The following is a 15,867-nucleotide window of genomic DNA, read 5'->3' on the forward strand; positions in this document are numbered from 1 at the left end:
GTCCTATACATCAGAAAAGTATAAAGATTTGCCCAATTGCCAAGTTAGACCCCAAGAAGCTTTTCAAGCCACAAAAATTTTTATGTACCATACAGGAGAATGTTTTTTTACATTTCAAAAGGGAGATGGGTCCGTCCCTTCAAACCACTGTGTGGCTACAGCGCTGATAACAGGTACAAATGGTAATGAAATCAAGTTTTTCCAAACCCGTAAATTTCCATAATGCTACCAGGTCACCCATCCCACAAAACAATAGAGAAACGAATACCGAAGAATAGTTTTTTTATTCCATCCACTATTAGTCTTCAATCACTTGTTTATACTAATCACTTGTTTATACAGGTCATTCCCACTAAATATCAAGATAAAGTAACCATTCAAAACCACTTTATTATATCGATAGGGTCGAGGATCCAACCAGAGATTTGTAGCGCAGATGAATCTGTACCAGCGTTTGATTTTGAGAGACTTTGCAGAGGCATAAATCGAGGCCGAAAATGTGGATGTCAAAATTTCAAAATTTATTTTGGTTTTTACGATATCACAAAATGGTAGGTGCTCTTAAGGTTGGCATACAATCATAGTTTGAAGCAGTATTTACTGTAGTATAACAAAAATCGATCGAAGTTTATTATCAAAAATGAAGCTTTGCTCGAAGCGAGATTTTTACATAACCACAACCGGGCAGGTGCCTAATATGGTCAGACAATTTTTAAAGTTAGTAAGTTATCTTGGGAGCAAAAATCCGATGAACAATATTTAAAACTTTGGGAGGCTTTGAGAATTTTTCATCTGGTCCAGATTCTCGACCCTACCGTCACATACAGAAATCCTAGTACATTTTGTACTCTCTCAATATTATAATAATTCGACAAATTACACAAGACCCACTAAAACATTCTGAAGCCCTTCAAAGTGATTCCACTCTCCAACAGAACTTCACTAACCGAATGTGGTTTAATTCACTACCAGCCCATATTCGGTTAAGGAAGATCAGTATACAAAGACTTTCTTGGGATGATGTAGAGAAAGATAACAAAAAATGAGGTAGACAATAATTAAACTCCCCCCTTGAGGATGAAAAAAATGGCAAAAAAAATGATATTTTATTATATTACTATTTTTTTCTGATTAAATGGATGCTTTTACATATTAATAAGATATGGTGATATGTTTGATAAGTGAAATGCTATTCCATTACAATTATATTAAAAAAAAAGATAAATTCTTGGTCTTTGCCATAATCGCTCCAGACGAGAAATCGAAAGAAATTTTTGTTTTTAAACTTAAGTAAGAGGTGACATTATCCGTTAACTGTGGAGTCTACAAAAATGTTGAAATTGTCAAAAAAAGACAAAAAAAACCACTTTGAATAACTAAAAAATTATTGACATAGCACAATGCTGGTAATAGGTTGAGGCATTATGTTGATGAAAACCAAATTTTTAAATATCAAAATCGCGAGAACTAACGAACTAAAATTCTGTTGTCGTTTCAATCAAGTGCCAAAAAGGGATAGAATAGTATGCATAGTTGCGCTATTTCCCCTTTTTCTATAATTTCGGAGTAATGTTAAATCACGAATATACTGTATGTTAAGATTACGAATTGAAGACTGCGAAATAACTACAAAACAGAAAAAAAAACTGGAAAGTAATGAGAATTTTGATGAAAAAAAAGAATTGAAGATAATTAAAAAATTAGCGACGCAGGGTTCTTTGGTTGAAGCGAGGTGGGCTTGAAGAAACAAAAAAAAAATCAAGGAAAAAATAATGAAAAAAAAATTTACAAACTGGCTGGAAAACGGTCTGAATTCATAAGAGACTAAGCACAGGTGCAAAGGAAGGCACCAGAAGGAGTATTCGTTGATCAAACTTTTGCTAATCATAAATGGGTCGTTAATACAAGCAAATAACTAGAGGTAGCTATTTTATAATTAGAGACATAAAATTTCTATAAAGATTTGCCAATGTGAGGTATTACCGTATAGACTACTGGAAAGTCAAATGCCTTTTTGGCCATGTTACAAAACTCCTGGTTTTGATTTTATTACAGCAAAATTTTTGATAAGCACATTTGGTAAAAGAAACCATGAGAGAGAGAGAGGTATTCATTCTTTAATGAATCAGTTTTCAAAACACAACGGGTCTAAAAAAAATGCAAGAGGCAGTTTGTGTCACCAGATTAGAGAGGTCATGATATGCATAACACAGGCAATTTAAAAAAAAGTGGATAACCGTGTATTTTTGAACGTTTTTATTTTTCATAGACTAAATTTAAATGTCAATGTCAAAGACTTTTACTATGGCAAATTTTGGTCCTGTCAAAAATATATCCAAAATTCATCCTTCAATTTCTGTTTTAGTTTGTTGTAAATTGTAAAAAAGGGGAACCACCACAACCAATTTTCATGCTAAAATCTACTTTCTGATCATATTTATAATCCCTGATTGATCAGAAAGAGTATAAAGCAGAAAACATGGTTTTTAAGGCAAGCGAAAAAAAAATAGCAAAAGGAAAAAACAAATTATCACACAAAAAAGATAATAATATACAGAGATTATATACAGCCTGAGTGACATGATGTTATTATATTGAAGTAGTTTTGTAACATATTTACAAACTATTGCTCTCTTTGTTAATAATAATAATAAGTTAAAGAGCGATGTTCATTATTATTTGTCATTGAGGTTTCATGGAAAAAATTTTGTCATGTCGATTGTGACTACTTCAAGTGACGATTTGCATAATATTTCATTTATATAGTCCACGTCGCTTGGACTTGCTGCTTTTATGCTTGGCTCAAGATTGGCCATTGCTGATAAAACCCTGAGGTGGTGAGGAGGTATTTTCTCGTGAAGCATCTTCACTGCTGCCGTAAGCGGACGAGCCGTTACCATTGCTGTTTGCATTCTCATCGTTGTCATCATTATGTTGCGGTTCAGCTCCGTTTTGACGAGTAGATTGAATCCTCTGGAGCTTACAGGTATGGAGGATAGCCTGGAAAGAATACAGATTGATTAGAAATCAGGGACGCCTAGCACAGTGGATGCCAACTCTATCTAATATTTACTTTCAGCAAAACTTTAGGATCCAACATTAAATTTTAAATGTAACTCAAGAAACCCTACCTTGAACAGCAGAGGCAATTTTGCAATATCCGTGTTCAGCATCTTGCCTGCTACGTATCGAATTTCTGGCAAGCATAGCATGAGATCTCTAAATCTGCCTGCACCACCACCAGAAATTCCGTCAATGTTTCGCTCCATTGCACGTAATTCTGTAAACCTCTGGCAAGCATACCAATATCTTTTGTTTATTTCTTCAATTTGGTCAACTTCTTGGAGGCCTTTTATATCTGAAAAATTAGATGAATATAGAAGCCACAGAGAAAAAACAAAATTAAAAAATAGCTAACGCCATGAAATGCCATATAAATATAAAAACAGTATTTTTGGATATAGAAAGATTAAGAATTCTAAAATTATTCTACTTTTGTAAAAAAAAAAATTATTCCAAATTCGCAAAATATGCTTTTTAAATAACAATACCTCAGGACCATATGTACAAAAAGCGAAGCAGTAACAGAAACTTGATACATACCTTGATTCAAAAAGTTGATCACTTTCATTATCACATATTCTTCTTTATCTACTTTCAATTGTGAAAATTTATGATAAAGATAAGTCATCCTTTCTAGTATCTCCATTTCTACATCAGTAAACCTTAAAACAAAATATGACAAAATATTAGAGAATTACAAGAACGCCCAGTACGGAGTCATGTTTCATGTGCACTTAAAGATAGATTTGAACTATGAGTTTGTGTAGAGGTTCATTAATCATTACCTACATGTTAGATAGGTCCAACACAAGAATAACCTTGAGATATTTCAACAACATTTCTAGTGACATTAGATACCGATATAATTTTACGATAGGTTAACCACAGCGGTGATGCTTGCGCGAATCAGAGGCAAATATTTGAACATCCTGACAGAATTTATATTTATGACTTTTATCCCAAATTCAAATACAACATTCAAAAACAGTTCACTCTAAAACCAAATTCAAATACGACATACAAAAACAGTTGATGCTAAAACCAACCAAATTTAACATTGACTGTTGAATCAAAGTCAGTGGTATTTAACGAGATATAAAATAACATACAAAAGTTTGATAATTTAGCTCTTTTGTTGTACTACAGAAAAAAATCAAGCACACATAAACTAGATTTTGAACATGGATTTCTAGAACTAATGGAATATTTTACTTGTTTCGAAATTTATTTATATTCGATATTTTGAATTTTTATTACTTATAATTCAAATGATGTTTTACATTCATAAATTCCAGTTTTATTACTTTCGCTTTATTAACGCCTTCAGAGGAGTAATTCATTTGAATTTGGCCTTGGGTGATCTATGAGTGATAATTATGAAAATATTTTTTTTGTCTGTAAAAAAATGACCAAAATTTTCAACTTTCATTTAACTTATCACACAAGTGCAGTAAGACAAAATTAATGACATTCCATTCACTGGCAAATGACCAAGGCAATGGGCATTGCTTTGTTAACATTTAAAACCAGCCAGACTATATTGATCCTGACAGTAAAAGCAAGTCAAAATAACGCTCGAAAAATTGATCAGATCATTCAGCAGGTTGACAGCCAAAATCCTTTTCTGTTTTAAATAACGCAAAGACATTTATATAAATCGTTGGATGGAATATGTGACAAGCTCTCAATCATTTTAATGACTGAAAATTTACTAAGTCAAGAATAATAGGACCAATGGAAATTGCCGTAAACACTTTGCAAGGGCAATAGCATTAAAATGAGTTACTAGTAGTCAACAATATACAGAGTGACCATAAAGTCCCTTTACAATTTCAATTTTGTTTTGAAGTCAGTTCCCAATATACCTTAACCAGTTGTTTTTTTTAATCAGTAATTGTAATTTTTTTTAGGTCTTTATGGACAACTAATATAAAGCTTTTCAAAACATTGACATTAACACTCTCCTAAAATGTGGCTTACAAGCTCAAAGGACAGCTAAATTAAAGAATTTTCTACATTTACTGTTTACAGTAATATTGGGCATTACATAATGATTCATTAATTCCGATAAGAGCCATCGAAAAAGCCTTGAACGACTTGTTGACGCCAATACTGTTTGCTCAAATTTACAACAGGTCATTTTATAAGGCATGTTCAAATATTTTCTACATTACCACCAAACTGAACTGATCAAATATTTGTGACGGTTGCGGAATTTGAATCATTATCTTAAAATTGTGTGAGAAATACATCTTTTGAAGATCAATCTAGGTAAAATTGGTATTTAAAATCTATTCACTTATTATTAAACTTCAAGAATTTTGATGGTACCATACAAATGTTTTTAGTGTAAATATGGATGATTTTTGATTAAGTTAGTCAAAAAGCTACCACAGAAACAATTTTGTGAAATCTCTCAAGTATCGAAGGATTTAATCTAACTGGGCGAAACTTGAAAAAGCTGTTTTGAGATATTTGACATATTTTGAATTTTTGAACTGATTTCTCATTAAAATAATTCTGTAAATATTGCTTAGAACTATGATAAGATAAACAGCATAAATAGAACCTTTTTTTGTAATATTTTCCAAAATAACAATTTCAACATTCGTCTTGAAATTCGTTATAATAAAGATAGAAAAAGAAAAGCAGACTAACAGTACAGTAACACACTTATCTAAAATTATCTCCTATACATTTGACATTACATGTTGACATGTAATATTAATGTGCAATGATAGTCGAAAATATTGCAAAATCACACAAAAAATAATTAGAAGGTTGCAGGACATGAATAACTATCAAAATCCAATGGATGTCTCGTTTCAAACGGGTTCGTATATCAGTATATTATGGCTAATTTTGGAATACTGATTTAGATTAAACAATGAGCAAACGCTAATACATAACCTAGCAGTAAGATTTGTTTACTGAGAGTCTCGTTCAATATGATTCATGTTGGGTTTCCTGCCTTTAAGTGAGCAGTTACATAAGGTTAATAATCAACATTCTACCACAAACCAGAACAAGATACCAATGGTAATTTCGTTGCTATTCCTTTTAGAATTTTCGTTCAAGATCGCACTTAACCTAGCTCGTTCTGTACATAATGAACTTATTGCTCTATGATGGTAAACCAACACATTAGGATGAAAGTGATAAACTGTATACCACAGAACATAAAACATATATAAATTTTTAGGTCTCCGGTATGACGCAAGTACATCTCCCATATTTATTATAAATTTGTTATTTTTAAAAACAAGTTTAAGCTGCCAATGGACGACTTTCGTGCACAAGAACAATTACTGGACTTCGATCAGTTCTTATCAATATATCTTTTATTAATGCAACAACCTCACTTTTTAACAGATATTTAATAATTCTTTTTAACATTTTTTGCTTGTGAAAAAGTCAGTATGACACTGACATGTTAGCATTGGTTAAATACAGGTATAATAATTATCCCTTTGACTACCGTTTATTTAACACTTGAACTCCTGTCCGTTTGTGTTCAATTTTAAGTTTCAGTAACCAAGGACGATTTGCACAAAAGTTATATTCTCTCTAGAATATGTTCGGAATGGATTATGTTTTTTTCTTGGGTCCTGTAATTCCAATTATTGCACAGGTACCAGTTTGAATAACTTACCTAGATAATTCTTCAGTATCTGGAAGATATTTGCTTGTAATTTCAGTGAGAATACCAAATAATTGATGTTCGTGAATACATAGAGCTGCCAACAGAATAATCTCAGCCCATGTAGTGCTCAGCAAAGTGGTGTGATCTGTTGAAATTTAGAAAGAAATGAAAACACGACCAAATCAAAGAAAATTATTGAACGAGTGGCATAAGATACCATTTTCAACATTGCAAACAAGGCTTTCAACATTAAAATACAAAAAATGAAAGAAATTGAATCGAGAAATTGACTTTTCTAACGTCTCAAGCTTTCATTGAAATACTTTGGTACAATAATACTACAAAAGGCTACAGATGACTGGGCCACACAAACGACTTAAAATGGTATAAAACAATAAATTAAGATACTTTTTAAATAACAACAAAGAAAAACTTACCCTTGATGGAAATTGAGTCGAAAAATGGTAATTTCTTTACCCACACAATTTGTCTGTAGAGCATCTCATCGGCGATTGTGCACAGGCAACTGAACAGATCATCCTAAATTCCAAAATTTTTATTTATGAAATTTCCTACGAAAGACTCATGACTTTAATGCAATTGGAAATATTCTACGAGCTAACTTTATTCAGTGTTATATGTTCACGGTTTTCTCAAACTTGGTCAGTGGGGCCTCGGAACGATTCATTGGGGGCCCAATGAGAAAAGACTTTTAACAAGTTAGAATTCACAATATCTGCATTAATTTGAGGTCAATTTCATACGATTATTTCAATACTTTCAATGTAATGAATTTATTCTTTATATCAGATAACCACAAGGAGTCTTTTGAAAAAAAAACATGAATCATGGAAATATGAGAACCATTGGTGAATCTTATATATACAAAACCCATCAAGTCCAGTAATTGAAATTTAACAAACCTTGTTTATCTGTGATGTTATCAGTAATTTGCATTGAGATAAAGACACGAGATCAGAATCATCTTCTGCCTTCAATAATTGTTCGACCAGTGCACCGCTGCTCATTTCAGAAGCTGATTCTGGTGAATGTCTACGAGAGATGAAAAAAAACATGTTTGAATACATTTCTGAAATCATTTTCAAAATGAGTGAAATTAGAATCTGTTGCTCTGTTAGTGTTAATAAAAAGTTCCAAATGACAAAATATTATTTTTTGTCAAAAGTTCAATGATTATTTTTCAGTTATCAAAACATCATAAGCATGTACAGAAGGACCCAAAAAAACAGAACCCAGGTCATTTGTAACTTATTGTAGAGGGAAAATAACTTTTGTGCAAAGTGTCCTAGATTATTAAACTTATGGGTACAATCATACACAAAATTTCCCTCATTTTCGCGGAATTATAAAAATTATAGATTCTGAACATTTGGCTCACCAATTCTTTCACCTATTTATGCACATGAATGTCTTTGCATATGATTTCAACAAAAAGGAAATTGGCTGTCAACCTGCTGACTGAATGATCTGATCAATAAAACAAGCAAGCCACTTCACTGTCGAAATCATTTGTGTTTAATACTTATTTTCAATGCGGTAAAAATCAAACTTTTGCCACAGCAAGTAAAAATTCTCAAAATGCAATTTACTCCATGTAATATAATAGAACTGTACTTACAGCCTCTGATTATGCCCGGCCAAATAAGGATTGTACTGAGATGCCTGGTTGCCAAATTGATAGGATTCATGTTCACTGTAAAAAAAAAAATATAAATTTATTGAAGACACAAAGTTGAGTGTCAAAGTTTATATGAAATCAGTAACTTTTCATCATTATCTATTTGGAACTGTTCTTACACCCCTTAGTTAGGAATTCCCTAGTTTAATAAAAGAAATAAGAAACATTTGAGTATCACCCTCACCTTGTTGGGAACTGTGAGCTTAGTATTGAGGTAGCTGTGATTGAATTTTGGAAGTTGTTTGTTTGGGATGGAAGAGATGAGATAGAAGGAGATAAATTATTTGAGGTATTGTAGAACGAAATAAATGGATTCATGGAAGATCCAGGCGAGAGGTTATTCATATTTCCATCGAGTCCCATGTGATTCTCTCTTAGACCATCTTCTTCAAATTCTTTTCCCGACATAATTCGTTCAATTTCTTCATCTGATATCTGGAAAAAAATAATTCAACAATATTAAGCGCAAGGTAGACAAGTAGTAGTAGTTATTAAATCTTTAAGATCTAACTGTGGTGACGTTGAGGGTTCGAATCTTGGGTTCAAATCCTTTGTCCACCACCTAACCCAGGGTGTAATAAATTGGGTAGGCAATGAATGCTGAAACAAAAAGAATTCAGTCCCTATAAGTGGCTGCTTATGCAGAGCATTGTTCGAAGCAAAAGAACAGGTTACAGATTAAAAATATCAAGCAGAATTGTCAACTATATCCTGAAATTGATACCAGTCCATATATAGTATTTGTGAAAATAAAATGCAATTTTAAAATGATATAATACCAATAACACTATTACTATCTATAATAATACTAATATTGTTATATAGAAGCAAGTAAGCAACAGTGATAAATGACACAAAAACCATATATATTACACTTTGTTATCCTACCTAAAGTATAGAATGACATCTAAATAAGGTAAGATTCAAATAGGATTGCCTTGAGTCATGCCGAATTAGTGCAGTCATATCCATCCATATTTCATTCCAAAAACTGGCATAAAAAATGTCAGTAAAGTTACACAACTTTTTGGTGTAAAGTTGTGATTTGAACAAGACATTTCATAGGATAAATTAATATTATAAATAGATTGTTTTTACCTGTACTGGACCAATGCTTTTATTTCGACCACCTGGCATTCCATCTTCCCGAATTGCTGTAATCAAAATAGAAAGTGGGTTGATGAAATAATATGGTACACTTAGATACAAAACAATATTAGAATGTAATTGAGCCAAACTCATGAAAATTGAAAAATGAATTGAGAAAATGAAAAAAAAACTTTTTTTATTGAAATATTTGGTGAATATGGCTTCGGACTTTAATTAAAACCGGCTCAAAAAAAGTTTTTCTTTGTAATTTTTTCAATGAAATTTTTTATTCTATTTCAGCATTTATACTTTTGTCTCTTGAAACCCTCAATATTAGACATTGGAAGGCTCAAAAATGTGTGGAACCACGAAATAAGCGTAGTATGGCAGAAAATCTCAGTAGTGAAGTAAGTTTCATATGTGCAGTCTTGCATGGCTAGATCCCCAAAATTAAACAGCCAGAATTTTCACACTTACCTTACTATATACTACTATTATGCCGAATACATTTTTCTATTTTGAAAGATCTAAACAACTTCACAGCCAGAAGAGGTTATGATTATTACGCCAAAAAAAAAATTACCTTTTCTATTCATTCCCATTTGTAGACATTTCAGGAGCCTACAAAATTGACATCTATTTCTTTGTTTTCTTGACATAACACAATTTTTATTTCTGGTGCAGCGATACACTCTTTTGTTGCATATACTACGTTTGAAGAAACCTTTGCAGCCCTCACATGATATGATTCCGTAGTGGAGACCAGTTGCACGATCACCGCAAATAAGGCAACTTTTGGCTTCTTTGCCATCTTCTGGAGTAGAAAAAAAAAATTTAATAGTGTATATTCAATATTTTGAAACTCTACTACCAAAAATCACTGATGCATGACTGGGCAGAATAATGTAATCTTACTAATACTAAATTGTATATTCTGCACTTACATTCTAGGAAGTAGTTGAGATTGATACATAAGAGAACCTGTTATTAAATTTTTGAACCCAACAGTGTTTCTAACTGCGTGCAATGTAAAATCATATTCAATAAAATCAAACCTTTAGTAACAAAAGGCATTTGATCTTCGATCTTAAAGTTGTTTTGCATAGTAGACTTGGCCAGATTAAATAGATTTGCATTTGGAAAAAGGTTTGGAGGCATAAGCGAAGCACCAGGAGAGAAGTCATCTCTCATGTGAGCGACAGGGGAACTTTGAAAGAGTGGAGACATCGAGAACTGGCTCGAGGGAGGTGACAGTGATGACATCATTCCACCCATCCCAATAGCCCTGGCATGGTCCATTAAAGACATGCCACTGACGTTCTCGAAACGACGTAACGACAAGTCCAAACTCATTTTTCTAATGGAATGCTTTTTCTACTGTGATTAAACTATTTTATATAAATACAAAAATGTCTGAAAATTAGAGAAAAAATTCATTAACTATAGTAAAATAGGCTGCCAATGAACTATAAACTTCATAGAAATAGTCAGATCTAATCTCACATACTTGAAATAATTTTTAATATAATAAAAGTGATATAATTCTGTTCAGTTTTAATGCATTGCGCATTTTGTGTTAATTGAGTAAGATCATTACTGATATTAAAATACCATCCCTAAATGAGGGTGTCGTAACTGGTAATGTACTATAGTAGACCAAAATACACTACTTCCCACCAGTATTATACAAGACCAACCACCATATAAATACGCACTATTATATATTTATCACCTGCACTTGTATATAAACATTATCTTCCTAAAAATTAACTTCGACTTATGCAACATTCAATATACAGTATTATACTAGTCTCTCAACAGAACTGATGAGTATGTACTATAAAACGTAAGCCACTACGCATGTTCATGTCCGCATACCCTAATACACACAGTACTATGTGTATTCAAGCTATCTACACGAAACGGCAAAACTTTCCGACTTTTATTAACTACATGCGCTGAATACAGGATGATAAAATCAAGGCGGCATATCAACTGACACGCTACCGTTATAACAAGATTCAAAGGAATCAAAAACAAAGGCCGTGCCTTTGGACTAAAAACGATGACTAAACACTGTTGACGCGACCCTTTTTCATATCAATTAAGACAATTTCCATGAAAAGAACGTCTTTACCGGAATAACAGACGCGTTTTATTGTTAATGATAATTATGAAAGCGCCTCGGTAATGAAATACCTGCCACAGTCTTGTAGTCGGACCGCGAACAATCAACAGTAATTAACGATCGAGCGAATCTGTAGAATCCCATCTAGGTAAACACAAAGGTGATGGTTACAGGTACCGTTTACTGTTCATTGTTGAACCGTATTAATTTTGATCGTCGCCTTTTTATCTATTCACCTGGCATTGTTCATGACGACGACGGCTTTCATAAGCAGCGACGAACAGCGCTAATTTTAATCTAATTTAAGTCCATTACTGATTGGAGCCGTGGGAACGCCGAAGGCTGTTTGGGGTTTGACAAATTTCTCGGAACATTACGTCAACGTTATCGCAAGGAATCCCATTCACGGAACATATTCTCCGACCTTCAGTCTCCATCAATTAGGAAAGATCAATTGAATATTGGATAACTAGACGCTATAGATATAGTGGTTCAGTATTATTTTCATCAAAGCATTCATCGTGGTTGATATTTAATAATATTGAAATTAGGACAATACAACGAATGGTGACATGAAACTACGGAAATAGTCTTATGGCGACTGTTTCAAATGTATCGCCACACCGCAAGGATAGCTTCGTCAACTGACATAACGGGTGACGAACGTTGTGCATATAAATTCCTAGAAGTAGGTAGGCGTTTTTACAATTTAACTAATGCCATTTAAAAGCTCGAACATTTCACTTTCGAGATTTACACCACGGACTGAACAATCCAAGTTCAAACCATATTTTCGCAGACGACGAAACAGTTTCACTCATTCTCAAAGGGGAACGAAAAATGGACCTAAGCTACCGGCATATTGAACCGGTAGTCAAGCTTCCGAATTCCGATTAACTCATAAACCTCTTCACACACGTCCATACGCCACGACGACAATTGCGCACTGTGTAGAAATGGGTCGTTTGCGGACGACTACTAGGATGAGCAACAAACCTGGCGGAAATCCACGTACCTAAACCTTCGTTATCTCGAATGAAATCAAATTTTCATTTCTATTATATTCAAGATAGTTGCGCAATGAATTGCATTACCTGTATTCCAAGCTTTCATAAATACATAAGGTTTAATAAGGCCAAATGAAACGCTTCCTCCGATAGCCTTGTACCGCGAACGGTATATTGTTCTTAGTAAATGGCCGGTAACCATTAATGAAATCACCGGTAGTCTATTCGTTGATATTACCTTGCATGACAATTGGAATCCGGTGATAAATTAGATACAAATGCAAGTTGTGCCAATCGTGTGCTATAAAAAATCCGACGGTAAAAGACAATTTATATTTCAAGATCTGGCTTGGCAGTAATGCTAACATACAGCGAATCCTAATGAATGCGTTGCACGCATCGCGTTCAGGGCAAATGACAATTAACCTTACTCACTTATCAAATTCTAAACTGAATAAAAACGTGGGTTACTGCGATTTGCGACTGACAAGGAAGCGCAGTGCAAACTACCTATCTGGACACCGCCAATAATCAATTACTATTTCTTTTATGCGTGAATTCTATTTTTCTATTTCAGAATGACAGATAGATAGATACACTGTAATAAAATAAACTAATTTTAAATAAGGAGAAAACGAAAATATACGAGGAGAGCGCAAAATAACTTCACACCTTACTCGCGATATCATTCAAATGTTAAATTTCCGAATTTCTAATCAAGCAATGTTAAATCATATTCGGAATAGTAGATACATATATGGAAGATATTTGATTTACACGATATTTGTGTAATTTTACAACATTCTTATTAGTGGAGTTGTTTGTTGGTCGATGGCCGGTTGGGCGTATTTACACACGGCTGCCCGGTAAACAACGCTGTCCGCTTATCATCACTAATTCATATAAAGACTCGGTGAAGATCGCTAACGAACAACAATACACATTTATACATACTGGTCATTGAAATGCGAATTCTACCATTATTATTAAAAAGTAAATGAGAATCGCCCCGCAGTGTTACACAGCTTATGATAAATTGATAAAAAAAAATCGGCAAATGAAATGCATTTCCAAATCATCGCAACCGAATTCTATAAAAACCCGTCAGAATATGGTGTTTCGGGGATAAAACATATTATAACTGTTTCAATGTCCCACATTCGTATGGACTTGTAAACGCAAGAATATTTAACCATGAACACATCTCGACTCAATTTTGCAGTTGCTATTTTGAAAAACGCAAAGTCATGTATGTTTGCGAACAACCTTCCTAATCAATCGGGTATCGTGGTACATCAGAGCGGCCGCGTACAATAAACAACACGCATAGGTGTATTTGAGGATATTAAAATCTGGGCTATTCATAGCGTAAACCTGAATGCAAAGCGAGGATCAAAACGGTTCGCTTAGTAAAAGTAATATACAGCATATGATAACATTTAGACAAACGTAATTAACCCAAAGTTAGCTATATTTTCATGATTTTTTTTTCCGATAAAATTCAAACATTTCCTTCTGGATATAAATATTTTCGTTCGTCGAAAATTGTTACAAAATTTCCCATATACACTGGTGATTGAGTCTCGAACCCATTTCATTTTTTTTTCTAAAAGGATATTGGAAATCCTTTTAAAAACGCCCTATCGTTCATAGTCCATATTACAAAGCAAAATCATAGCAGACCAATCATTATTGAAGTTGCTACATTTCAGGCAACGAAACACACCATTAAGCAAAATTTGAAAAGGTTCGTCTTTTGTTCACGTATCGTAAAATCGACGTAAAAACAAAATAGAATGTGCCAGAAGAAATAGAGTGTTGACTGTATGACCAACCTCCACGTTTTACAACCTTGTTTTTTCTTTAATATTTCAAAATAAAATGCCTATAATAATTTTAATACCACAGTATAGTATAGCGTATTCGCCCGTTTCCAACTTTTATGGCAATTTGAGAATAAAAATAGCGTGGGCACAAACGACAATACTCTCGCTCTCATATATTTATAAACAGCAGGATGTCGACAATTTGGTCCGAATTTCTTCATTTAAACGCATAAATTTATATTCAACTTTTATTTTTAAGAAGTTCAGAAAAAGACAGTTGTGGGATTTAAAATTGGAAGTCAAGTGCACATACCAATCAGGTCCCTGTATGATAAATTTCACCTAGGAATCTTTTGACCGATTCAGTCGTAAGAGACGACTAAGTGCAATGTATACCGGGTACCAACACCAAGGTACTTCGGGTAAAATATGGTTTACATTCGGTACCGGTACAATTAGTGTAATCTGCCCCGATCTACAATATTAATATATTTGCTATTTGCTACTCCTAGATTTATAATTCATCTTGGCTAGCTATCGTTGAAGCTAGTAATATGTGTATAGGCTGGAGCTGTCAAATTTAACTGCCTGCCTCGTGTATATTTCGTTCCTGTGGGTTACATATTGCGTAAGTTCGCTGACCCGCCCGGAGACCGTATTGCTCTGAATGCAACTCTGAGTAGCCTATAACTCTTCCGAGAAATAACATAACAAAAAATAACATTCGGCGATTGCCTTCCAATGAAAAACAGTAGCCAACAACGACCGCGAAAGCTGTGTTCGGTCGAGTCATATTTCTATTGAAATTTCGGTTTAGAATAGTAAAGTGACACCTACGCCAATACCAAACTAATTATAAAGAGCGAGCCAAAAGGAAATAACACAACAGTATCATTAGCGTATGTCAGGGCACGAATGCTTAATTATTTTTAATTACCAAAATTTGCAGAAAAAACTGTCAAAAATGACCTACAGGTGGGTTCAAATGTGGGCCGCAGAAAATATACTCAAAACTTTTACCCGATAAACATACTTAACTCAAACGATAACTGGCTCAATAAAAATGAAATTAGATTTGCTGGAAACAAAAACGTTACAACGCTATGACAACTATAATCGCTATGCTTGTACGAGTGCGTAATCCCTTTACACTAGTTGATATTTCATAGCAAATAATGCACATCTAAATCGCATGATAAATAACCTGTGTATCCAAAATTAGCCATACGACCCTGACTGACTTCAACGACAATGATATGTCACCGCAATTTGGTCATATCGAGTCGCTTACCTAGGTAAAATGTAAGCGAACGAAAGGTCGCGCGAGCGCACTTCGTCGAAAATGTGACCAAATATCCTAATTTTAAACGCGAACTTTATCAAATTTTTTCAGCGACACGCATAGGATTTGT

The 15,867-nt window shown here is 33.6% G+C and overlaps 1 protein-coding gene across 4 annotated transcripts in view; it reads right to left on the reverse strand.

Moving 5' to 3' along the window:
- Positions 1 to 265: 265 nt before the first annotated feature.
- The window catches only part of LOC120343951 (nuclear receptor subfamily 6 group A member 1-like), a 41,276-nt gene continuing 25,674 nt past the window's right edge, over positions 266 to 15,867 (reverse strand). Inside the window, exons 1-11 of one of the 4 annotated variants that reach the window (XM_078112536.1) lie at positions 10,550 to 10,925; positions 10,078 to 10,305; positions 9,504 to 9,559; positions 8,590 to 8,840; positions 8,346 to 8,420; positions 7,630 to 7,759; positions 7,144 to 7,246; positions 6,716 to 6,851; positions 3,604 to 3,725; positions 3,132 to 3,358; positions 266 to 3,000 (exon numbers count right to left, since the gene is read on the reverse strand). In XM_078112536.1, coding sequence (XP_077968662.1) covers positions 2,803 to 3,000; positions 3,132 to 3,358; positions 3,604 to 3,725; positions 6,716 to 6,851; positions 7,144 to 7,246; positions 7,630 to 7,759; positions 8,346 to 8,420; positions 8,590 to 8,840; positions 9,504 to 9,559; positions 10,078 to 10,305; positions 10,550 to 10,847 — 1,824 coding nt within the window. In that variant the 5' untranslated portion in view covers positions 10,848 to 10,925 and the 3' untranslated portion in view covers positions 266 to 2,802. Of the gene's footprint in view, positions 3,001 to 3,131; positions 3,359 to 3,603; positions 3,726 to 6,715; positions 6,852 to 7,143; positions 7,247 to 7,629; positions 7,760 to 8,345; positions 8,421 to 8,589; positions 8,841 to 9,503; positions 9,560 to 10,077; positions 10,309 to 10,549; positions 10,926 to 15,867 lie in introns of those variants that run through there. The other 3 variants (XM_039413002.2, XM_039413004.2, XM_039413003.2) reach the window with 3 other exon arrangements.

This window comes from Styela clava, chromosome 5 (assembly GCF_964204865.1).
Source record: "Styela clava chromosome 5, kaStyClav1.hap1.2, whole genome shotgun sequence".
Lineage (NCBI taxonomy): Eukaryota > Metazoa > Chordata > Ascidiacea > Stolidobranchia > Styelidae > Styela > Styela clava.